The sequence below is a fragment of the Onychostoma macrolepis genome, chromosome 10, assembly GCF_012432095.1.
Source record: "Onychostoma macrolepis isolate SWU-2019 chromosome 10, ASM1243209v1, whole genome shotgun sequence".
Classification (NCBI taxonomy): Eukaryota; Metazoa; Chordata; class Actinopteri; order Cypriniformes; family Cyprinidae; genus Onychostoma; species Onychostoma macrolepis.
In genome coordinates this window covers 17,401,008-17,426,190 of record NC_081164.1, presented here as the reverse complement: position 1 = coordinate 17,426,190, position 25,183 = coordinate 17,401,008, and the positions used below count along the sequence as shown (strand labels likewise).

Here is a 25,183-nt window from a genome sequence, read left to right as displayed (position 1 = left end):
CTTACTTAAATCTGTAGCAGCTCTTTATAGCAGGCTAGAATGACTTACTGAGACGACAGCTTCCTCTCGGGTGTTATACGTGTCCAGATACTCCTGCAGCTCAAGAACACTGAACTTCATCTTCTCTAGAAGCCCATAAGAAACAATCTACAAGAGGACAGACAAAACCTAGCATAAAAATACTTTCTGACTGCTTGTTCATAACTATTATTTAGGTTAGGTCCCTGAGGCATGGCTTTATGTAATCAACTTTGAATATCCACTTACCGTTTCTGCGTCTACATACAGCGTGGGACAGTCTGAGCATAAGGCCAACATCTCAGATGACTGCACAAATTTTGACCCAATTCCCCTCAGGCCATCTCCAAGGTAACTGGCAGCATCGCTGGTCAGGGAGCAGAACTTATTCTGGATGTTCTATAGAGAAAAAAAAACATTTTAACAATGCTAAAACCTACTTTTGGACTTCTAAATAGCTAACATGAATAGAATTTTTCAAACAGGACTGTGTACATATCAAGGGTGACTTTACCTGAAACATTGTGGAGAAGATGTGGAAGGTGTAGACAGCGCAAGACCCATCCGTATCGCACAACAGCTGGTTAATGTGACTCCGCCAGGCTTCTTCGGCATCGTCACATACCGTGGGCTGAAATGCTGCCAGGATGGCAGAGAAAAAGGGGGAGGGTGGAGGAGGAAAGCCCAGCTCATCCAGATCATCTCGGTCCTCCCCAAAATGGTAGCTATTGAAACCGGAAGAAAGGTGGTTACCCTTCAATAACCATGCCAGTTAACAGTCTAATGATATAAAACTGTACTGATGTGTTCACCTGGGCAGGGAGTTTGGGTTCTGGTTGATTCCAGCTCGGTTTTGTTCTGCTGGAAGGTCCAGATTAGTGCTAGAGCCACAGTCAAACCTCATTGGCAGCTCATTCACACCGAATGACAGGTCGTCCTCTTGGACATGTGACTCCTCGTCTTCTGGTAAAACCTGTGAAGATAAGATCACTGGTGAGCTTCTTTCCTCAATGTGTTTGTTCTTATTGTTGCAGACTCCATCCTAGAGGTCAACTCAAAAGATGAGAAATTCTTTACAGTAAAAGAGTTAAGAGAGGCAAGAGAGAGTCAAGTGGTCTTCAGTGTCGTCAGAAGTGACACGATGACTTTACCAACTGGCGATTGGCTCTTTTATTGAGAAGGCAGGACATATTCCGCCATATTGCACATTATATTTTCTCCCATTCATAAGTAATAGGAGTGCAATGTATTTGTATATCTAAAGTCTTTGTTCAATATACACTCATTATAACACATTAATGTAAAAACAGTTTATTAATATTCATTATTGTGTGACCCTAACTCAATGTGAGGTGTCAGCAATTATATAGACTATATATAGATTCTATAATTAAATAGATTAGCAAATCTAAATTAGTTACAAACATGCCAGTAATAGTTTTAAACTACATGATGAAGTTCTAGGTTCTATGTTTGGTTCTATTTACACCCTTGCCGAATAAGCTTTAATGAGCTTAATGTAATTTTAAACATACGGGCGGCATGATGTGGTCATCTGGTAGTGATGTTCCCAAGCAAGGTGTAGCAGCATTAAGAGAATTTGGGTCAGCTGATGTAGTGTCGTAGGAAGTGGACAGAGAGTCTGTATGATTGGTGTCCTCTGAGGGTGAGAGGTTCATGGTCTAAAATCAGAAAATGCCCAGTTTTAGAAAACTACAATCAAGCTTAAACAGGTAGGTAGGTAGTTTGGCAGATAGATAGATAGATAGATAGATAGATAGATAGATAGATAGATATATATATAGATAGCACATACTAGCTGAGAATGGGAGAGGCTTTGGCTGGTGGAATTGGACTCTTCCTCAGAGGAGTCATCAGAGTCATGTTGGGGGTCGTGTAGGCCAATGCAGGGGGTGATGTCGGAGTGCTGGCTCTCCTCCAGGAGCTCAGTCAGATCTGTGCTGTCCAGGGAGCGCCGGCGTACTCCCCAGTTAAAGTTATCCATACTCTCACCCTATTAAAAAAAACACACACCACTGATTTAACAGCTGCATACTGGGTGTAAACTATTCTGGCCTCATCGGCCCAAGGGAGTAGACATAACACACTTCTAATTAATCATGCAAAAATTAACAACACATGCAAACTTATAGTAAATACAATAGACCAAATATCTGAAAATGTTTTTGACTTTGCAAAAAAAAAAAAAAAGTAAAAAAAAAAGTAAATTCCTAATTCCTAATTTAATTAATTTCCTAGGGGAAGCATAGCAAAACACAACACAAAAAGAAAGCTGCTAGATCCTAGACCTGACAAAAGTATTTAAAACAATCTGAATTGAATTCTACTGAAGTAGTGTGGAATGATTTACTGTGAAACAAAAATGCTGTAATGAGATGCTGCTAACATGCAGTTCTGCAGTATGTAATATGACATCCATATATTAAACATAAAAAACAACTAATCTCTTAAGCCTCAGCAGCCTATGACAGATGACAGCCTACATGAAGGACACAGGTATGGAAACATGATCTCAGCCATCTTCTGTCACATGCTAACAGCTGTTCTTACCTGCAGCTCCTACGGCAGCACAGGAGAGAAAGAGAGAGAGTGTTAGCCACACAGTGAGAAAGACCAGAGGAAAAGCAATGGGCACATTAGTCAGACAGTCTCTGATCAGCTAAAGTGTTATCTCATTATCCAGAGAGATCATGAATGAAATAACTGAAAGAATAAGGATAGAAAGAAAGCTGAAAGACAAAGAAATTGGGTTTTTGTTGGTAGGGACAGGAATTTTTTATTTAATTCAATGATTCTAGCTTCAATTCTGAAAAATAGGGGAAACAAATCTATTTACATGACATCCAATTACATTAACCAAAAGTATTTTTAAAGGAAAAGGAAGGAAATGTATTTGTTAGAGACATAAAGCCTACAGAGATAGTCAAGCATTTAGAAATAAACATTTTAACAGTTCTTCAGTACTATATATAAGAAAGTTCAAAAGAACAGCATATATTTGAAATAGAAATCCTGTTGTGACTGTCACTTTTGATCATGTTAACGCATCCATGCTGAATAGAAGTATCAGTTTCTTTACTGAATGAAACAGATTTGTAATGTAAAAATTCCAAATGTGTGTGAAACAAAAACAATCAGATTTTCTACTCGCCTCTCCGTCTTCCAGCTCTACATCCAGGAAGTCAAAGTCCCTGAAGACTCTGAACTGCTGCTCTGATGTTGTATCATCCAGGGTGTCCTCCCGGGTCCCATCCTCAGAGGACACCTGACTGGGCTGATGCTCCATGAGGTCCAGATCTCCACAGGATGAGAAGATCACCTGAGGCAAACAAACACGACAGTGGAGTCAGCATGGAGTCTGACTTAATCTATTATTCCTGCAGTCTATGAGACCAAAGCAATAAGTGTCAAATAAAGCAACAGTGACTTTGAGGACTTACAGATGGGTTCTTGGTGAGGCCAACTTCCTGTCCGCAGAGTGATAGAACATTCACTAGCTTCTCTCTTGTTCGCTTCTGTTAAACAAAAGGAAAATAGCAGTTGAAAAAGCAGACTCTGATTTAATGTAATCAGGAACAAAGAGGAAGCTAAAAGACACCGTTCAAAGCAGCTCAATAGAATGAAATGAAGTTATCCTCCTTTGTACCTTGACTAATATGAACAGCATGAAATGTTTGTCACCTGTGATGATTGTGGTCGTTTCCAGCTGACTGGCACCAGGACGGTGTTTGAATTGGACCCTGAAGAGGTAGAGGACGTGCTACGAGTCACTGCGATCGCGCGGGCTTTCCCATCTCTCCCTCCTGATCCCTGCAGGTCATCATATCTGCGGCCAATAACCGGCGTCTGGAGACAAGCACATACATGCACACGGTACATATGTAACTCATTTAAAAACAAACAGATTTTACAATATAGACTGAACATAGACACGTAACTCCCCCTACACAAACATTAGCACTCCAGCACAACAGTAGGCTCTGAGCAGTTTGTAGACACTCATAGACTCACACTACCCATGAGTCACAGCCTTCCTGTAGATAAACAAGAATGTGTGGAAAAACAGCCTAATTGCTGAACTCCTTATCATTGTGCACATGCTACATCTGGACAGGATATCACTACTTTCATCAGGGTGGACCAGAGACAAGGACTCAATTCTAGGAACTGAGGGTTTCCTGTAGTAGTGCGTGCAGCCACAAGAGGGCAATCATACACAAAGTTGGCTGCAAGGAGGTCTTTGTTATACCTGAATAAATCAGCACTTCTGGTGGTTCCTGCACCAGCTGAATGCAAATGGTTATCTTTCTCCATTTACTATTAACTTCCGATCAACCCAAGAGAGTTTTAGGTTTTACATTCATTAACTTATTCAGTGTCAAACACTTTTTCTTGCTCTATAAGGACATCACATCATTTTGTTTATTAGGTTGCAGTTGAAACCCTCAGATAGGCAGGATCTCAACCACACTTTATTCAGAGCTGTTATTAATCACAAATGCAGTCAAAACACATCTCCCCAAACTTCCGTTGAGACTATTATCCCCATTTCTGCATTTGAAAGCGAGCTGAGAACCCGAGCGACTTCCCTTTGGTCTAAAATGTACCAAAAACAAAGGAAAAGAGGCAGCGCCCTTCATGGGATCTGATAACCAATGCATGTTCAAAAACAGCAACACGGACACACCTGAAGAGGTGAATGAGTCAGAGAACCTGTGGTGTATAATCTAACTGAAAACTGATATTTTCAAAAGCATTAACATTATTTTTGCCTACAGCAAAGAAAAAAAAAAGCATGCATGTGAACAATTGAACAACAAAATGTATTGTGTGCACTGTGTAAAGTACCTCAGATATGTCAAAATGGAATTCCATTGTCTTTCCTGGCAGCGCTTTAGATGAGCCATCCCACATCATACGGCTAACCTCCAGGTGGGCTAAGTCACCATGGGCATAGGACGGCAGGGATAGGCTGGCAGAACGGGAAACAACCAGCTTCAAAATGTTTAGAGCTTCCTTCCAGTGAACCGTCTAGAGGACACACACATATTGGTATGAAAAATGAGACTGAAATTGTTACAAATGACCAGATGAATCCTAAATCAAGTGGTTCAACAGAAGGATCTCACCTGTACAAATTTCTCGATGGTCTTTAGCACCTCTACATTGAAAGGTCTGACCTGAATTCCTGCCAAATCCATGTGGCTCAGCAGACTGTAGATGATCTGCAGTAGGGGCTGTTGCATGCTGGGTAATCCTTTATCTAGCAACTATGAAGAGAGCTGCTATTAAAAGGGTGCTCTTCACATATAATATTAGCTGCAGCATATCTATCATTTTGTAGCTTATATTTGGACATTTAAGCCTCAGGACAGCTCACCTCAGCCATATATGTCACCAGACTGAGTGTGATGTCTGAAAAGGCCTCATGCAGGTAGCGGCAGACCACATTAACCCACGAGAAGGGGTCTCTGGTGTAAGAACGAGTCTTATATAGAGTCATTACATGAGCTAGGTGAGAAAGTTTAGTGTTCTTGTCTTTCTCCTCCAGACACACCTAGAAAACACACCAGAAACAGTCATATTAACAGTCATAAATTTCATATTGAAGGTATTTAAACATTTGGGAGCTCATTGGATAATTTTATACTTACAGTATATGGTGTAATAATAATTATTTATTGTGGTCAGTTGTGTTACAATATACAGTTAGATATGTGTGGTACTACTGATCAGCGTTTTGTGATCTAAATAAGGCTGCAGAAATATGGACACTAGCTGAGATTTTATTGTAAATACTTAGGATGCATGCTGCGAGTCAGTTGTCTTGTTAAATGCCTAATAAGTCTAGAAAAAAACACTTTTGAAGTTGGATATAATGCAGGATTAGTTGTTGAGAACGAGTCAAGTTTGTCTTCACATTCAGGTGTAAATGTCAATGAAGTGCAGAGCGTGTTTTGTAATAAGAGAGTTTAGAGAAAAGGGGGCGGGGCAGACCTGTGCGATCCTCTCAGCGCTTTCTTTACAAAACTGCGTAGGGCTACCGAAGTGTTGCACCAAGTGAGGCAGCAGACAAAGCACGTTCAGAGGAAAACCTGAGCAGGCAGAGAATAAAACATGAAAAGAAGTGAAAGGAAAGCAGCTAAATATCACAGACATTTCAAAGTAAAACAATATAAAAGCATATCAGGTTGAGCAGTCTTCACTCTTATAGATGAGAGTAAAGACACATTTGAACAACAAGATTTTAAAACAAAAGTAAGCATGGATTTTAGGCTTTGGTTTAGTATAATAAAACAGTGCATTTCTGTTGACGGGACACTAGAACCAACTCTTCAGTCTTGCTTCAGTATGCAAATAGCTACAGGCAAGTAGACCAGTCGGCTGTTTTACAACAAAAAAAGACAACTTATAGCAACAAAGAAACCATTAACATAAAAAAAAAGCTTACAGACACAAAAGCTACCAACAAAACATGACAAGCCTAGTTTAAACACGCAGTTTATACTCTGACAAAGTCTACAAAGGGACAGGAATAGAAAGCAAGTACTGTTTTTGTCGCTGGTTTTGAGTTGTTTAGTCATATTAGACCTGTGTGAACAGGTTTTAAAATTGTGCCACTACCATTCTACCCACCTATAGCCTGCGATGTGTCCACTACTGGCACTCGTGAAACAGGTGTAAGCTGACAGAACAGCTGAAGTGTAAGATCATTTGTGGCCGGAGAAGTGAATCCCTTCAGGAGCAGCTGCTGCAGCCCGGAAAAGCCGCTCCACCTCAGCTGGGCCTGGAGCTTCTCTAATCTCTCCCTGTTCTCCTGCAGATCCAACGGAACCCGTGCCAGCAGTTTGTGAACCAGCCTCAATGACATCTGGTATTCGAATTCAAAGTCCGACTCCATGAGTGATACTGCCACCCAGAAGATGGTGGCTAGCAGGTTGGCGGGGTGACTGGAGTGGGAGGGGTCGGTGATGACACTTGTGTCGGCACGGGTAGAGTTGGAGGATGTACTGCGGGCCGATCGGACGAGACCCTGTTGGGTACAGGCTTGGATGCGGTCCAGTGTGGCGCTGCGAGGAGGGTTGGAGGATGAGTTTTCCCCACTTTCGCCAAACTTCTTGGGGACGGAGTAACTGCGCTGGTGCCTGTTCCGCTCATTAGTGCCGCCCTCTTGGTGCAGGTTCAGCTGCCCTGTGCTCTTACGGTTTGGGTTGAGCTTCCCGCTCACCAGGAAGTCTGGAGAGGAATCTCTGTACATGGAAGAGATATTGCAGATATGTTAAGAAAAACAAATGAATAATTTAATACTTTTTTCCATCCTGTTATATTGTTATCAATAATACCATTCAAAAGTTTTGCTTAAAGTTTTCCAACTTCCAATTTCCAAACTTTTCAACAGTAGTGTACTGTGGCTATAAAACATTTTAGGTTGAAATGGTAGGAAAACATAATATATAGGCTACAGCATGCAATTCTCACCTCGTCAAAGCTGCCATAAGTTCACTGTTGTTCAGACATTCAGCTAAATTATCTACAACAGACTCCAGAGTGAGTAAAATCTCCATTACGTAACCCTGGAAGGCAAAAAGATAAAAATAATAGCAATAAGATTGAGACTAAGAATTATTTGACCACCAAATTCATTTAACCAATCGAACTGAAGTATTCCAGCATTTATTGCATGGATGTTTTTTTAATACTCTTGCTGATGGATGCACACCTGTACTTCATCCCCATGTTCTCCCACAACCTCCACCAGCCGTGAGAGCAGGTCGGACACAGCATGGGCAGAGAGGGGTTGTCTCAGAGCACGGAAGATCTGGAACGAGCGCCCGGCATAATGACGTGAGGAGCTGCAGAGGGCCGTCTGCAACGCAACGTCGCTCAGCTGATGCTCTAGATGGAAATCTGACACATGACACTTATCAGTAGCTTATCAAACAACCACCGTTCCAATATAATGTATAGGGGATATTTCATTCTGTAAATATGACACATAAATGCACTAAAAATGTTTGGTAATTACCTGATTTGGTCTCCTTGAACACAGAAACCACATGCCGCAGGAAGTTGGTGAGCAGCTCGGTACTCTTAGAGTTGGGGTTCTTTGGCGTGATGTCTTCATGGCACCAAAGCGGTCCGAAAGCCCTGAGTAAGGACAGGACAGTACTCCATGCACTGCACCACCACCACCACCAAAATCACAAGTACATGAACTACTGCTCTCTAAATGCCTGATCTAATGACTCTGGGAAATGCCCAGTAGTTTTGCCCCGGAAAAAACGGAAACAATATATGTTTTGAGATATTTATCAAAATTGCCTGTGTGTGAATTTCAAATGTGAAACAAATAAAATACATTTAAAATAACTTAACTAATGTAAGTAATTAAAATATTAATGGAATAATTTTTTTAGAATTTTATTTAAAAATACAAAATATTTTGATCTTTGGCCACTAGGGGATGTGTGAGCTTATGAATATTTGTTAGTTGACGCACCATCCATTTTGTCTTGTCATCCTGAAAATCATATTTATGAATTCTAGATTAGTGTCTTATGTGCCTGAAAAAACACTCGCATTTGAGATTCAATCTATTTTCATCCACATATATCGAAACAACTGCTAAACATTTGTATCTTTGCCACACACCTGGTGGTGAGGAACTCAATGAGCTTGTTGGTTTTCTCATCTGATTCTGTGGAGGACTCATCCATCTCCTCCAGGTCAGCTGTGATTTGTGGCAGGTTTCCGATGCTTCCTCCCAGGCTCACACTAGAGGAGGTGGAGGACGAGCTTAGTCCGGAATCTGCCACTGGTGATGCCTGCCACTCCCGCAGAAAGTCGAACCCCCCTGTTCAGACGAGAGTGTGGTTTAGTTACACAATGCATGCAGGTTATAAACAGTATATAAATCTGTAAACACTTAAACATTTTTCTTTTCTTATTATTGTGTCTGCAGCCTTGTTTAAAAATTAGTCTTTTCTCCATTTCAAATTTGCCAGTAGTCTTCACTGTATGTCTGTGCGATCAAAATAGGAGCCAAAACATCTAAAAAATGTGATTTGTATTCCAAGCTTTAATTGTCAACAGTGACTTTTCAAACGTGTGTCTATTCAGGTATCAGGAAACAAGGAAACAGAAACATCAGTGACATTCAGGATAAAAGATTAAATGACAGAAAAACCTCCGTCATAATGCAAACTGGGACTTGGCAGGGTGTCTGGCCTAATTACCTCGGTCTCTTTTATAGTGAAAAAGACAAACATCTGCCAAAAATACTTTGAATTCTGTGCCAAAGAGAGTTAAATCCTCACCCTTGGGCTTTAGCTTCATAATAGTTACCTATTTCCTCATTTGTAAATTTAAGCTGTGTTGAAAATGTAGGTGAGTCTTATACTCACACTGTCTGCTCTTTGCTGCAGATAATGTGACAAAATGAGGTCAGATGAATTTAATGCAAAGTCTCTGTTTTTTTTTTTTGTGTATTTATCTTGCTGTGCAAGTTGGCATGACTTGTAATATTCTTGTACAGTTGTTGTACTTAAAATAAGGAATTGTGGGTGAAGACCGTACCTAGAGGAAATTTTTACAGGCTGCTCTCCATATATCACGATTGATTTGAGTGTTCACTTTGTCTTAGATGTTTTTTCCTGCAGACTTTAGTGTCTTGGCATATCTGAGCACAATTTGAAACTCTACTCTGATTTTGGATCTTATGGGAAATAAAACAAAACTTCTAGCAAGAAATTGGAATTCTGTCAGCGCCGATAGCCTTGTGCTTAATGTGTCAACATATAGCGCAACTGCGCTTACGGCGTCCCGCCTCGAGTTCCTTTGCCAATCCTGTTCCCCTCACTCTTCACCCAAATGCTTTCCTGTCAGCTCTCCACTGTCCTCTCACATTAAAGGCATAAAATGCCCATAAATATAACTTAAAAAAAAGAAAGAAATTGGAATTCTTTTTGTGCAGTGTTATAAATAAACCGTCTATGTTTATTTCTGTCAGTTGTTGGTGTCTTTTTGTGTCATGTTGGATTCTGGGTAGAGAACTGATTGTACCTGTGTAGAGGTATTCGGGCTGGTAGCTGGATTTAACGGTGAGGGTCTTGTTGTCGCCGATCTCTCTGGTTAGTAACAGGACAGAGGCGATGACCTGGAAGTTGTTGTTGCAGGAGAGGGCAATGAGGAGATGCAGGAGTAACCTCTTGCTGTGCTCAAATACCTCTGGCCGGTAATGATCCAAACCTGAGAGGACAGAGATGCACAGGTAAATGAACTGAACTGATTTGAGCTGAATAGCAAAGACATCAATAGACCATTTTTCAAGTTCACAACATGGATATGCTCTCCTGACTGGTTTGTTTGTTGGACAAAATGACAGATTCTTCATTATGATTGGTCAGCTCGCCTGTCAAACAAACTCCCTGTGAAGGGTGAATTCCTGATCAAGAACTACACTAACCACAGCCCTACAGAGAATTCCACTGATGGAGTTATCATTCCCATAGGAACAAAAGGATCATAAAGCAACTGCCCTCGCCCACAATGCATCCATAAATATCTGAATACTATAACTCAGTATTTAATGTTGTTTTCATATTATTTATTAAATACAAGTTTAAAATATTTTTCACTTCAAATCAAAGTTTGTAGTGTTGTGATCCATTACTGAGCTTACAAATCTTTTTTAAGGAAAAAAACATTGAAAAAGTGAACAGTCAGTGTTGTGCTCTATATTTTTGGCCGAAAAAAAAAAAAAATATTACAGGTGCGCCTCTAGTCAAAAGACATAAAGAGAAACATGTTGTGGGCAGGAGATGCTGACGACATCAAGAGTCTGAGAGAGATAAGCCATGAGTAGATGGCATTTCGCCAGCCCCCTCTTTCTTTCTTTCTCCTCGTTTTCCATCACAGACATTTTTCACATTTCTGGCATTGCTGTGCTGTGTTATTCAGACAGACTTGCTGGGGTGAATTATGGTGGAAAATGCGGGCGCTATATACAGTAGACCAGACCAAAGATGTGAGTGTGTTCTCACGGAGAGACATCCGAACATAAACTCCCTCATATCTTTTAGCTAAAAAAGGTACAGTCCAGATCAGGGGGTTCTCCACATTTTAATAACACTGGAAAAAAATTAGATAAAAAGATGAGGTGAGAAAGAGAAAATAAAAGAGTGCTTACCTAGGAAGAGAGCATGAAGTAGCAGCGGCAGGTGTAGTGCCCAGTCTTCTCTGACGCTGTGGTCCACCACCATCTCCGTCATGAAGATCACAGCTATGTTACACCTGCCGGCACACACATGCAACAAGAATAGTGTTACATACTTAACCTGATTGGTTGCAGCATCCACTGAGAGATGTACATATATAATAAGATACGGAACTATGGCCTAGTGCTCATGTGGATGATGCAATTTCGAATCTGGCATGCTGTTGCTTGCAACATTGTTTCACAATCTTGACTGCATCTCTTCTGTCCATTATTTCCCATCCTCTCCTTGCTATTTTATCTATCAAAATGGCAAAAGGTCTAAAATGAAGGCATACAGGGTCAAGCCCAGCTGTGACTGTGAATCGCCTAATTAAATTCAAGGTCCATTAAATTACCAACTGCTATAGACAGATGGCTCTTCATTTGGCTTGTGCATATCCAGACAGAAAACAAAGAGGGGAGTTTATTTTTAGCAGGTATTCCTGTTATGCAATTCTGCTCATATTTTTAATAACTCATGAGTTTTGATGTATATCCGACTGTTCAGGTATCAGCATGAGTCTGCACAGATCTGATTAACTTGACAGATTGTTTATAAAAATCCCAAATATGTTGTTGCACCACCCTTTGATGCATGTCTGACCGTCTGTACCTCCCTCCTGAAAAATCATTGAACGTCAGAAGGATGCTGGTAAGAACTTTTGTCATGGTAACGGAACAACAGTTCCTCTCTTGTAGACAAAACAGAGTTGTGGGCAACTGCTGTAAAATGCTAGAGCAAACTAACACAAGTAGGTTTTATGGGATTGGCTTAATAAAATCCATTCGCTGCACATGAACAAAAGCAACTCTGTAAGGATGAGTTTATGGTGTAAATCCATGTATGTCTGTGTAAATGTTTTGAGAGTAGGAAGGTTGGACATTTAAGACCTTTCATAAATCTTCGTTCTCATTCAGTCTGACTTCATTAAAATGCAAAGGAAGTCAAAAGCAGAAGGAAGGCTTGGGTGGTACCTGTGAAGGGGTCCCCGTGGGGTGATGGTCTCAGGCAGGTAGTCCACCAGCGGGGCCCAACAGCCTCCGTTCACAGGCATGGGAAGAGGCTGAGGTCTGTTACTCTCTAATACACTGATCAACCAGGCAGCATACGGAGGCAGAGGGTCATCTGTTAACACACACAATAGGAGTCAAAACTCAGCTGGGCATTACAGTAAAACATAGTTACCAGGACACCAACAGGGTAACCAAAATACCATACCAAATACCATAATTGAATAAATTTCCATTAAATACTGACTTCAGAAAGTAGAAATAGACCAGAGTGATACAAGAGATGTGAAACGGGCACAGTTATGTAGGACACAATGGTAAAAAAAATACACAGAATTCTATGACTGACCAATCACAATCAAGTATTCCAGAAAGCTTTATAATTAGAAACATTCTGAAATGTGTCTATAGTGTTACAATTTATCATCAAATCAGTCGAATCATCTGAATCTGAGTTTCCATAACCAAAATAAATCACGAAATATTTCTAAAATTTTAATGAAATGTCTACTATCATAAAATATTATATGTTATTTTATCTTTATATTAATCTACAAAATTTATAATTCTAAATAAACATTTAAAAAATGATTAACGCATTAAAAATAAATAATAAATTAATACATTTGAATTAATTGTTCATTTAAATTAAAGAGGAATTTCAATCTATCACTTCATATAACCATCTGGTGTGATGAGTCGATTCAGAGCGCATCATGCAATTAACTTATCATTCATTTCCATTAGAGCCGTCATCTTGCCACTAGTCCATCAGCTGTTATGACAGATATGTAGGCAGGACAAAAGCTGGCAGCTCCCACACCCAAAAGTCACAAATACGCATGCACAACAAGTTGACATGCACATGCATGAGAGAATACACAGACAAAGGCATGCATCGTGACCTTATTTCAGTACCGAATTCCTTAATACGGAGACGCAATGCTCCAGTGAGCATGTATTATTGGTATATACAGTATGCACCAAATGGTAAGTCACATGTACAGAGTTGTCAGCTGTTAGAAATTTTAATCTGTAAAACAATGAGTGTAAATGTATCCTTAGTCATATGTGTCAGTGTGTGGATTGACAGCTGTGAACCATCTGTTGCTCTGTTCTTGTAATCTGGGGGATTACTGACTGAAATCTATAAAGTCTGGAGTTGCACACACGGCTCTGTGAACCGTAAAGTTGTCCATAACTACATTCATAATACAGGTCAGATGAAGAACTTACTCTTCTCCTCATCGTAAGAACCTCCTGAGCTGTTGCTGTAGCGTGATTCCAGGCGGTTATGAGCCCGGGCTGCGTTGCTCAACCTGAAAAAATGTGGGCACAAAATACATGTTAGGGAACATAGAATGCACATGCATATTGACTTAACATGTATTAATTGGCTGTTTAGCAGCTGCCTACTTAGACAGTACATATGTGGTGGATGAGAACTTACAGCCCATGTGTGGTGTGAAATTTAGTGTATTCAAAAATAATTATTTTTCTCAATTTTTTTAAGGAAATCAAAGTTACATGAAGAAAGATGTACCTCTCTTCATTCTCTCTGACGATCTTTGCTTCATCTGTCTCCTGGAAGTTTTCTTGCCCGGCCACTACCGTATTGCTGCTAGATGTTGTGCCTTTGCAAACAAACAAAAAACAGAATATTTAACCATTATTAGGTCAGAACCATACATTGGGTTATAAAATTCAAAGCAGTCAATACAGCACAACCCAGGGTTCTGCAATGGGATGGACCAAAGCCATAGAACTGTCACTGCTCAATTGAGCTAATACTACTTTTATAAGCGCCTATATGTTAATTTGAATACTGAATTATGTATTAATTGAATACTGCTTTGAATAATTTACAGATTATAGATCTTCTCTTCTGAAAAAAAACTTACATTTATTAAGAAATACATTTCTTCTGACACTGCATTGAAAATAAAAAAAAGCTGCTAAACCCCCCCAGGGATATGTGCCTCACCTGAGGCCACAACAGAGCTCTTGTTGCTGGCAACAAAGCGGTAAAACGGTGGGTTGTCACAGTGTAGGACCACAGGGTTTACGGGGTCTGTCTGCTGAAGCTCAAAGAGCAGCTCCTCCATGGTCTGAATGGTGTTGTTCCGACACAGATATATCACCACTTTCTTAATCTAAAAACAATTTGAAACAAATTTAGTCCATTATAAAGATCCAATAAAATTAAAAGAGTGACCATATGTGTGTTTTCCTTACATAAGGCAGCAGTGTAGTGTCACTGCTGACTCCACACAAGCTTATGAGGAACTGCAGCGTTATTCTCAGGTTGTTACTCCACTTGTCATTGGTCACAAGAGCATTCCAGGCATTCTCCATCTCAGGACCTGGGACTTCATCTCCATACTGATGGAAAACCAACAAAAATAACCAAATCTTTAAAGAGGCCTTTTTCAACACTTTCATTGCACTGTATTATAGCATTGTTTAATGTTAATGTTGCATAAACATCATAAATAATCATTCAATCAATTCTTCCTCTCATCCTCTTTGCAGTCTGGTAGATTTAACGGAGATATTAAAGATATCTACAGTAATTTGAGCCTTTTTCATTTGGATGGGTTAAGTCATTACCACAACTGGCTATTTATGCAATGTAGTGCCTTTCACCTTTGCGGTCATGAACATGAGGTTGTTTAGGACCAGTGAGGTGGCCTGCAGAGAGCCCCAACCGTTGCCTTTGAGCCTGTGGGTGATTCCCAGGTTGTCAGACTGCTCACGAGCCTCTTCCTCTGGAGTGCACGGGCTGGAGGTCGGGGGAAGCAGTCCTGTATCAACCAGCTCTATGTTGTTCAGCCACGGCAACAGGTAGGTCAGCATGATCTGTCTGCCGTTAGGGTGAGTGGTGGGGAACCTCTGGCTGACCTCTGCATGTGTGAAATGATTGTGGATAAAAAAATGAGTGGGCAGGTTTAGTGCAAGGTCAAAAGTTGAGCTGCAGAACAATAACAGAGTGCGCTCGACCAGGCCCATTCTTTTGCGTGTAGGTGTTTATTTGCTTTTGGTGGAGCAACAGTTTGGGTGACGCATCCAAACATGTGGCTAAGAGCTATTCCTTGTAAAGCATGAGTAAGTGTGTCACAGACACAGACATGCACACTCTACCTGAGAAGAGTGGTAGGGTGAGTTCAGGATACATGCTGGCCAACTGATTTGAGAGCTGGAAGAGAGAGACGCTGTATAGTGGCGGTAAAGGACCATGTGTGCCATACAGGATACTTCCTGATTTCTGCCCCACAATCCTCTTTGAGTAAACGGACAACTTGGACTCCAGAACCTGAATGACAGAAAAAAATCAATAATTGAAAAAAATAATTCTGGAGCTAGCAATGTATTTCTTTATTTATTTTTGGAGGGAAAACTTGTATAAACATTACTTTCTGACATTTATAAAAACATGTATCAATAAATAAATCTTTCAGCCACTGAAAATACAAGAAAGGCAAGTAAAAATCTGAACAACTGATAGAAAGAAAAAAAGTATCAGGTACCTGCATGAGCTGCATGGATATCTCGTAAATCTCTCTGCTTGTGTCAGATGACTTAAACAACACCAGATTCAAAAGGGTCACAATGTCACACGGATAATTCCTGAAAAGTAAGAACAAAACACAGATTAAAAAAAAAAAGTATGATCTGCTTTCTGAAAATGTCATTAAATGTGACCATGGCAATAGCGAAGGCTCTATTTACCTGCTACCGCACACAGTAGCAATAGCTTTGAAGCACCCTGAAGCGAGCTGGTATGATCCAGTGAAGCAGCGATCCACAGCCCAGTTAAAAAGATTCACCTGATCTGGGTTCAGTTCCAGGAGCAAGATAACAACCTCACAGCCCAGCCGATGCACCTGCAGCCCAGGGCGGTGATATAAACGTGAGTGTTTAAATGTGTGCTTTTCCCATAATCAAAGCAGAATTAAAGTTATTCCAATGTGCTAGTCGTTAATTACAAATTTAATTGCAAACCTAAACAAACAAGATAAAACTCAAAACTCAAAAAATGACAACACAGAATCAATAAAGTCAATAAATCAGAAAAGCAAATAAAACAAAATGTGTTCACAGGCCAGTCCTGACAAGCGTGTTAAGTTTTAATAACAGGTATTAGACCTGATAAAAAGCAGCTCTAAAATTTAAACAGGAAGCCCTTTCAGCATCAACAGGTTAAGACAAAGACTACAGCTGAGACAGGAACTGTTCCAACAATTAAAAGAGCGAGTGAATGCTTACCCGGAGATCATGGCAGGCTAAGATATTGTCCAGCCACTTGTACAGGTATCCGTCTGTAGAAAGGCCTACGTTATCGAACACAGGGCCACAGCATAATACCGCTGACATAGCCTGACAACAAACCATGTGCACACAGAAACAAAGCATTACATCAAAGAAAATCTCATAACAGAGCTCAGTGGAACCTCACAGTTCTGACAGGAATAAGACTTTAAAATAAATCGTCCTCATGAGACTGAAATTACACACTGTTTTTAAACTTAACACACAAGGTACTTCTGTCTATCAGCCCTGATCCATTGTGACACACAGAATAGGCTTTTCACGCCTTCTACTTAAAAAAAAAAAGGTCAGAGCATCTGGTACCTGCCAAGTGCATGCCTTTTTTGACAAAGAGGGTGTAGAGAGCTTGGGGAATTTTCCGCAAGACACCCGCCAGTTGTTAATTGAGCATACAGGTACTTTCCAGATTGGATTTCAGACGTTTTCACTTGATTTAGTACTGCTAAAATGACTGTATCTTTTCTTCCTTCAGCTGACTTGAGCCAAAAAGACAAATGGCACTGAACAAATTCGAAACTTCCTCTGTTTTCTTAAATTACAAGATGTGTCTATGTGCCAAATATGAGGGAATAAAGTCTTGTTTGATAAAATGCCTTTACGGTGATTCACTAAGACGTCAATGAGCAGATTTTTAAAATCTAGGTTTACCTTCAAAGCACAGTACTGGTAGCGTGTGATCTGGTGGTTGCGATCACTATAGCGGTCCAGAGGTGTGAACATGACACTGAAGGGTCCGGCCCACTGACTGAAGAGAATGAAGAGGTGATGCCTCAAGCTCTGCTGTGGGAACAATAACCGCCTGTTGTGGACTAAAGAGAAAAACACCAATGAGACGAGTACATTTTTTAAAAAATCTCTCAGCATCGTACAGTGTAAAACATGTTTGGTCAGGCGACTTAAAATCTCAAATTAACTGGTATTATTCAAGGTTATGTACAATACATTTTAAAAGTTTGGGTTGGTAAGATTTTTAATGCTTTTAAAAGTTTCTTATGCTAACCAAATCTACATTCATTTAAAGAAAATTGTGAAATATTATTACAACTTAAAATTACTGTTTTATATATGTCACATAATCCTTCAGAAATCATCTTAATATGCTGATCATTTTTAATAATTTTAATATACTGTATATGTAACCCTACCTCACAACCTTCTATTGATTTGAGAGCTAGCTGTGACGCAGGGCGGTGTCAGAGGGGATGTTATGCTTTCCTGGTCTGAGGGTTTTCTTGATCAGTCAGCACGTATTAATCAGAGCCAGAACAGTTCTATTCATAGCTCTGCTCCTGGGCCTTTAATAAGTGACTCATTCAGTGTTAGAGCCTATTGAACCTTTGAAAAGGCGGCTTGTTTGGATAACCTTAGACACCAAGACCCATGCATCAATGGCTCTATTATATCAGCTAAAATATCTGACCCACTCTCATTATGGTCTTTGGTATTATGGAGTATATTTGGGAGTATTTCCATTATTTATTGTACACTGGGAAAGCTAATTTTTAAATCCTAAAAGAGATAAGGAATATTTAAAATAATGGCTCCATGTCTTACCTGGAACACACTGGATGAGGTTTGCCACCATTCCACTGAAATGAGCTCTCATGTCTTTCAAAATGTCCAGCTCTTTGTCATTCTCTGCTTCTAAGAGCATCCGGGTCAGATCAACATACTCAAGGAAAAGGGCTCCTAGAGCCAGGGAATCTCGTTCCAACGCTCCATTGGTACTGCAGAGAAGAAAAAAAACTTGAGTAAAACAGATGCACAAGGGATATTTACAAGACTTTCCCTTTCTCTTTTTAATTTAACAGAGGTCAAAGACCTGCTTTGCTGTGAAAGAAGATCAGTTTAGAAAGATAAAGCCAGGATTTGACTACTTAAGTCCATAAAACTGGCCTTGTGGGGAAAGTGGACAAGTTCACCTGTCACTGATGACCCCTGAGTCAGCAAGAAGCTCAAAGATACGCAGCAGCTGCAGCCGGAGCAGATCTCTCCGCTCTCTACGCTTCTTATTCTACAGAGACAGAAAGAAAGAATAACAAAGAGAGTCAATTTACATCTAAAAATGTGCATGAGCACTGCCACTGCACTGTGGACCGCTACGTTGTTTGTGGGGTTTCCAAAGTTTCCAAAGAGCTGCATTAGGACAGAGCTCTTACCTCAGGTCTCCTCTCCAGAGCTTCTTTCATTAGAGGATGGAGTTCTTCCACCAGCTCCCTAATCAAACACACATGTATGAAACAGTCATGAGAAATCCGCAGAATGAAAGCAACAAATATTTCCATAAATACTGTCTGTTTTTGACTCCAAAGCCTGAGGTGAATATCAGAGATGTTCACAAGTCTTTAACTTGGAGTCCGAGTCAAGTCTGAAGTCTTTAACCTGGAGTCCGAGTCAAGTCTCAAGTCTTTGGTCACGAGTCAAGTTGAGTCTCAAGTCATTTAATGGCTCGCTAAAAAAAAAAATCCCATTCATAATCCTCTTGTACTGAAATCTTCCTATTTACGAAGCTGTTTTATAGGCTATAGACAAAATATATGATCTATGATCTGCTTTGTTAAAAAAAAAGAGGTATGTAATGTTAATGTACATCCAGCCTGTTATGTTTTAATCCATTACCATGTTCAAAACAGTTTTTCTGTAATCAAATTCTATAATAAGAGTCCAATCTATCATGACACATAAGGAAATATGTGACAGATATTACAAAACCATACAAATAAAGTATTTATTTATGATAAAAGTCAGGGGTATTCAATTAAATTTCCAAGAGGTGCGGCCTGCCTCTATATTTTCCAAGTAGAGTTCTGGACAAAAAAATAAATTAATTAAATAAATATACTTTTACATGAATTTTATTTTTACATTTAGATTTAGCCATGTGACAGAATAAAATAGTTTTTTTGTTTTTTTCTTCTCAGGGTTTTGCTCCTGAAATCTACTATTTTAATATTTTACTTAAAAGCATTATCTACTAAAAACAATGTAGCTTCGATAATCAAAACGTTCTCATCTTGAGCAAAAAAAGAAAGATAACTAGCAGTTTCAAAGTTTAAGTTCTATCCTAGCCATCTAACAACAATTTTCCCAATTATGATTACATGATTCTTTTGAAATGTACTGCGTTTTAGTGAAAGTAATCATTAAATTTTGCTGCTCTCCGTGGTCCCGTGGTTGTTAAAATAACCACGTAATCCGCGCCGGCATGCATCTGGAGAGAGAGAAAGCGCACAAAGCTGAAAGGTGTCACGTTGTGTGTGTTGTCGAGCAGGGAAACGAAGAGACGAGGAATCTAACAATTAATACAATCTTTAATGAAGAGCTTCAGGAAACCATGAACTACAAACACATTGACAATATAAGACGGAACACTGAGGAGAGAGAACACAGGACATATAAATACTGGAAGATTAGGAAACTAAACACACAGGGCTGAGGACTAATTAACTCATAAACACTTAACGAGGACAGGAACTCCAAATATGGAAACAAGAGGAGGGGAAAAACACAAGACACGGAGACACAGTCTGACAAAAGGGCATTGAATAAAGCACATTTGGCTTTGGCTTTATTAGAAAAATACTAGAGTAGCCTATATAGCGCTGAAAGCTATTTACCATAAACGACGAGTGCTTGTTATGTGATGAGCTGATGAGAATGGTGCTGCTGTTACGGCTCGCGGTCCGGATGGATGCCGGGGTGTGGATGCGGTCCGCCATTTGAATATCAGTTATAGGTATTTAAGGATAAAAGACTCGAGTTGCTTTTAAAATTTTCACGAGTCCTTTTCCTCGAGTCTGGAGTCATTTCAGGTCGAGTCTGAAGTCAAGTCTGAAGTCTATAAAAATGCGACTTGAGTCCAAGTCACTAACTCGAGTGCCCATCTCTTGTGAATATGGCTTTATTATGCAGTGTGCTGCTATGAATTCATAACTGACATAATATGTGTTATTCTAGTATTTTTATACAATACTATAGTATTTATTAATAATTTGAATTAGCTTTTATTTTTATATTTTCTGTAGTTTTAAGTTTTAGTAAATTTTTTTAGAATATTTATTTTTAGCTTACCTTTTTCCGGCTTTAGTTATTTTAATAGTTTATGAGATTTTTAGGTAGTTGCCAGGGCAACATTTCCTATTTTATTGAATTCTAACATTCTAATAGTTCGAATAGTTTTTAAAAAAAATTATATGATTCTAATAGCTTTTCATTTAATTTATATTTTATTTCACCTGCATTTTTAATAGTTTTAGATTTAGTTAACAATAACAACACTGCCTTTGCTTCAGTGAACTACTAGTAGAGTCTTACGGAATCTGTAGATATCTGTCCACTTCTAAGTAACGGCACATGTCAGAATGGAATGACAGTCATCTCTGCTATTTTGTTTGACACACATTACTTGCTGCTCTTTTCATTTGCTGTTCTCAGACACACATTCTTCACAGCTTCTTCACTGTGTGTGGCAAAAGACCAGAGCAGTTTCCTGAGTTCTTTGATATATTTGATGTAAAACTGCCCTGGTTTAAGAAATAACCCTATGAAAACTATGAAAATCTGTTTTTGGAAGCAAATATGCTAAATAGCTCATCGGGTTGAGAAAGAAGCTTCTTTATTAAAAACAATACCTGAACACAAGGGAATTTGTTCGTCCAAAGCCGAGGACTAGAGACTCTGTGATCTCTAAACTCTCCGATCTCATGAGAGGAACCAGCTGTTTCAGAAGCCACGCCACTGATGGTGTGCCTATCACCTGATCATAAACACATACATGTTCTCATGACATCACTGTTCTTTCATTTTCCGAATCATGACTGCTACGGGTGTAATGTACCTTGTTGTCATATGTGACACTGCCATCAGGTGTGGTAGCCATGATTTCAGGTGTAGAGGCTCTCAGGTGACCTGGACTCATGATACTTGGTTTGGCAACACCGAGGCACAATATCAAGTAATTCCTCCACAGCGTCACATAGCCATCGGTTGGACCAGGCGTGCTGGTCTTTTTGGCGTAAACGGGACTGCTGTGAGAGGTGGGGGCAGAGAAAATCATTTCTACTGGGGACATGAATGTCTATTCTTTAAACAAATTTTTTGATAGTACTCGTGCCAAAAATCATCAAAACTGCAAGTTTAAGAGTAAAGATAATGTAAATACTCACTTTGGGTCAACAAGCGGCATAAGCAGCTGTAGACGTGTGAATGCATAGGGCCAGGCGTAGCTGAGTGCCGTGGAGCAGTGCTTAGGGAGGTGATCCGGCCTAAGGAAGCTATAGAGGCAGAGCACCCAGGGGTCCTTCACAGACTGAGCAAAGATCCACACGTGAGACGGGCTCTTTACATCATAGTGGCTGTTAACCAGGCGTGCGTTCCACTCCACCAGCCACTGCAGGTCCACGTGATGACTCATGGGCAGGGTGGCCTTCACAGAACACAGATTTTAATAGCTGAACTTGAGCAAGCATGCGTGAGTGTTATGAATCTACAGACAGAAACATTTGTTGACCGTGGTCTATTAAAGCCTTGTGGCACAAATCAATTTTAAGCAAGTAGAGGTCAATAACGAGAATGACACATAAACATATGGATATACAAACAGAAACACATCCGCTAGGCTATTGGGAAATGCTTACAGAGTCAGAGACGGCCACATGGACAAAACTCTCCAGCACGCTGGGGGCCAGTTGGTCCATAACCTCGATCATGGATTTATCGTCATCCTGAGAGCAGAATCACATGACAGTCATGAGGCTCTTGTTGAATAATGTTTATGCTACACTAACAGGTCTAACAATTCAATGCATTCAGTCAATAAGCTTTAGTGCTAACCTAATGTTTGGTTATTATCTGTATGTTTTAAATTATTTTAACTATAAAACTAATTTCTTTTATTTTCTATTAAATTCTCTTTTCCCATTCAAACTATTGTTTTTATATTCAATCTTTCCTGTTCTACATTACTTGTTATATTTCTGTTCTTTTCTATTTCATTTCTCTTTTTTTTTTGTTAACTTTTTATTACATTTTCCTCTGGGAACAGTAGTAAAAAACAAAAAGCCTCTGTGCAAATTTAGAACCCACCCCCACCCACAATAAAATAATTTTTACAAGGATTTTAGAAAAGATGAACATTAAAAGCTGAATGCCATAAATTTACAGTTTCCACATTAGATCCATGTATACGAGAAGTTGAGTGTTCCATCGAGATAATGTCCGACAAATACACAGTCCAGGTTCGTCTGTCCATTGTGTGAGGAGGATTCCAACGGTTGACTAGCAATTTTATTTGATGCTGTGAGAGCAGCTAACAGTAAGCATCTTTATTGGACGGGCAAGGTGAAGTCCCAAAAGTCATTCATGCAAAAATGGCGCGGAGTCAAACATATCTCAGTAGCTAACAAATATAACCGGTCCTGTGAGAGCTGAGTCCAAAAAGGTGAGAGAGAGGGGCACTCCCAAAAAAACAATGCGAAAACGTGTCTAAAGATCCTTGCGAACAGAGATTACACTTAGGAGAGGATGACAGATTCATATTCAGAAAAGAAAAAAGAAAAAAAGCTTGAGAGTGTGATTCCTTTGGTCCAGATCTATCTAGGATATGTGACATTACAGAATTCGTATCTGCACCCAATACAATTTCAAAATCCGAAAATTTCAAGAGACAGGTTGACAAAACAGAGAAAAAGTAGGGTCAGGAGTACAAGGGGCATAAACTGAAAGAAATACAATATTCCTATTCTCCACTATTGTTTTTATATGAGTTATTCTACCGTCTCTATCACAACCTTTATCTGAAATAGTAATGTTTAACGTCTTCCGCACCAATATTCGGACACCCTTGGTTTTAGTATCCGAAGATGAGTGAAATACCAATTCATAAAACTTATTATTACATCTGCGTATATCCTCCTCTTTCAAATGGGATTCTTGAACTAACACTATATCAATCTTTATTCTTCGCAAAAAATCCAGAAAACCTTTGTACGTTTGTGAAGGCCATTTAGGCCATTAATATTACAACTCAGAATATTAAGGTCAGTCATAGGTATCGAACAGAATTACTGCATAATAAGACAAAATACAAGTTTGAAAATAAAACCAGTTGAGTCTACCATTAAACCATCCCCCACCCTTCCCGTCACTATAAAAAAAAAAAAAAAAAACATAAATACATTCCCATGAACTATGGCAGATCAAACCAAGAACAAACCTTGATCTGCCAGCACCCCTTAATATGGTCCGTGGCGTCAACAAAAACCTGCACATTACTGAAGCACCAACATTGGCCCTCTAGTCACATACTGACTAGGTAGTATCTCTATTGAAACACATTTTTTTTTTTTAAATTAAAAAAAAAGAAAGAGAGAGAAGGACTACAACTAAAATATAAATAAAATTACATCATAATCAGTAAGCGATACTGTATGCACAATGAAAGCTTCTAGTAACTATGAATTAAGAAGTGAACATTAAAGTGGACAGTGAAAAACACAGTCACCTAACCATTTAGAGCATCTCTTCTCCAATTAGACAGCAAATGTCCAGCTGAAGCTCACTGAGAGTTGGTGGATGAATGGGATCTGAGAAAAACTCTTGCTTCTTCTGGGGGGTATAGCATTTTAGGTTCACCTTGATTGAGAATGACATTCAGCATTGCAGGATAAAGAAGAAAATTCTGGATGCCAGCTTCTCTCATTTCCTTCCTAACTGGTGCAAATGCACTTCTTCTTTTTGCGGTGACAGGAGAAAAATCTGGAAAGAACGACAGCGTTGCTCCGTCGGATGATTTCATTGGGGCATGACGTCTGGCGGCCTGCAAAATGAGCTCCCTGTCTGTGTACCGTAACAGTTTAAAGATGAAAACCCGTGGTTTAGCTCGATCTGAGGAGAGCCTTGTGTACACGTGATGCACTCACTCCACTTCAATCTCTTTGCCTGCCAGAGACGGGAGCCACGTCGGTAGCGATCTTTTCAAAAAGCCCATAGGGTCGTCCTTTTCGGAACCTTCGGACAATCCAACCAGACGCAGATTGCTGCGCCTATTGCGATCTTTTAAGTCCACAACCTGTTGCTCAAGGGCGGCTACTCGCCTATCGTGATCTGCGACAACTTTCTTTTGTTCTCTCATCTCCCCTGTAAGAAGATCCAATTTAGAGCATAGCAACTGAACAACTTTCATGTGAGAAGCGAACTCATTCCGCATTGCTGTCAACTTAGAATGTGTAAGAACTGTGTAACAGTGTTCGCCATCTTGTCCACCATATCACTCGCGGTCGGTAGCTTAATCGGAGAAGCCGACGAGACAACAACTGCTGTTTCCGATTGTATGCCATCAGGGAAAGTATTATTAATGAATAAAACTTAAAATAAAACGAAAAAAAATCAGCAAAAAGGGGCCAGACGTACAGAGCTTTTATTTCTTTACTATATTGCCCTTTTCTACAAAATTCTATTCTGTCTTTTTCTATAATATTTTATTCTGCCTTGTTCTGTGTAATTCTGCTTTAATTAGTTGTTTGGTTCAATTACTTGGTTTTGTGTTTT

The 25,183-nt window shown here is 39.7% G+C and overlaps 1 protein-coding gene across 11 annotated transcripts in view; it reads right to left on the bottom strand.

Moving 5' to 3' along the window:
• fryb (furry homolog b (Drosophila)) overlaps positions 1–25,183 on the bottom strand; it is a 67,318-nt gene that overhangs the window by 4,212 nt on the left and 37,923 nt on the right. For 6 of the 11 annotated variants that reach the window (XM_058788777.1, XM_058788779.1, XM_058788770.1 and 3 more), the window contains 38 exons: positions 22,273–22,359; positions 21,802–22,061; positions 21,474–21,663; positions 21,268–21,392; positions 18,796–18,853; positions 18,559–18,650; positions 18,191–18,363; positions 17,285–17,445; positions 16,574–16,684; positions 16,037–16,191; positions 15,835–15,934; positions 15,449–15,620; positions 14,954–15,210; positions 14,543–14,689; positions 14,292–14,460; positions 13,851–13,941; positions 13,544–13,626; positions 12,272–12,422; positions 11,228–11,331; positions 10,102–10,287; positions 8,692–8,893; positions 8,066–8,217; positions 7,760–7,947; positions 7,519–7,613; positions 6,676–7,289; positions 6,037–6,134; positions 5,420–5,596; positions 5,169–5,309; positions 4,888–5,070; positions 3,721–3,885; positions 3,480–3,554; positions 3,191–3,358; positions 1,835–2,032; positions 1,554–1,700; positions 831–991; positions 533–743; positions 268–417; positions 49–147 (listed from right to left, as the gene is read on the bottom strand). In XM_058788777.1, coding sequence (XP_058644760.1) covers positions 49–147; positions 268–417; positions 533–743; positions 831–991; positions 1,554–1,700; positions 1,835–2,032; positions 3,191–3,358; positions 3,480–3,554; positions 3,721–3,885; positions 4,888–5,070; positions 5,169–5,309; positions 5,420–5,596; positions 6,037–6,134; positions 6,676–7,289; positions 7,519–7,613; positions 7,760–7,947; positions 8,066–8,217; positions 8,692–8,893; positions 10,102–10,287; positions 11,228–11,331; positions 12,272–12,422; positions 13,544–13,626; positions 13,851–13,941; positions 14,292–14,460; positions 14,543–14,689; positions 14,954–15,210; positions 15,449–15,620; positions 15,835–15,934; positions 16,037–16,191; positions 16,574–16,684; positions 17,285–17,445; positions 18,191–18,363; positions 18,559–18,650; positions 18,796–18,853; positions 21,268–21,392; positions 21,474–21,663; positions 21,802–22,061; positions 22,273–22,359 — 6,096 coding nt within the window. Of the gene's footprint in view, positions 1–48; positions 148–267; positions 418–532; positions 744–830; positions 992–1,553; positions 1,701–1,834; positions 2,599–3,190; positions 3,359–3,479; positions 3,555–3,720; positions 3,886–4,887; positions 5,071–5,168; positions 5,310–5,419; positions 5,597–6,036; positions 6,135–6,675; positions 7,290–7,518; positions 7,614–7,759; positions 7,948–8,065; positions 8,218–8,691; positions 8,894–10,101; positions 10,288–11,227; positions 11,332–12,271; positions 12,423–13,543; positions 13,627–13,850; positions 13,942–14,291; positions 14,461–14,542; positions 14,690–14,953; positions 15,211–15,448; positions 15,621–15,834; positions 15,935–16,036; positions 16,192–16,573; positions 16,685–17,284; positions 17,446–18,190; positions 18,364–18,558; positions 18,651–18,795; positions 18,854–21,267; positions 21,393–21,473; positions 21,664–21,801; positions 22,062–22,272; positions 22,360–25,183 lie in introns of those variants that run through there. The other 5 variants (XM_058788774.1, XM_058788778.1, XM_058788781.1 and 2 more) reach the window with 3 other exon arrangements.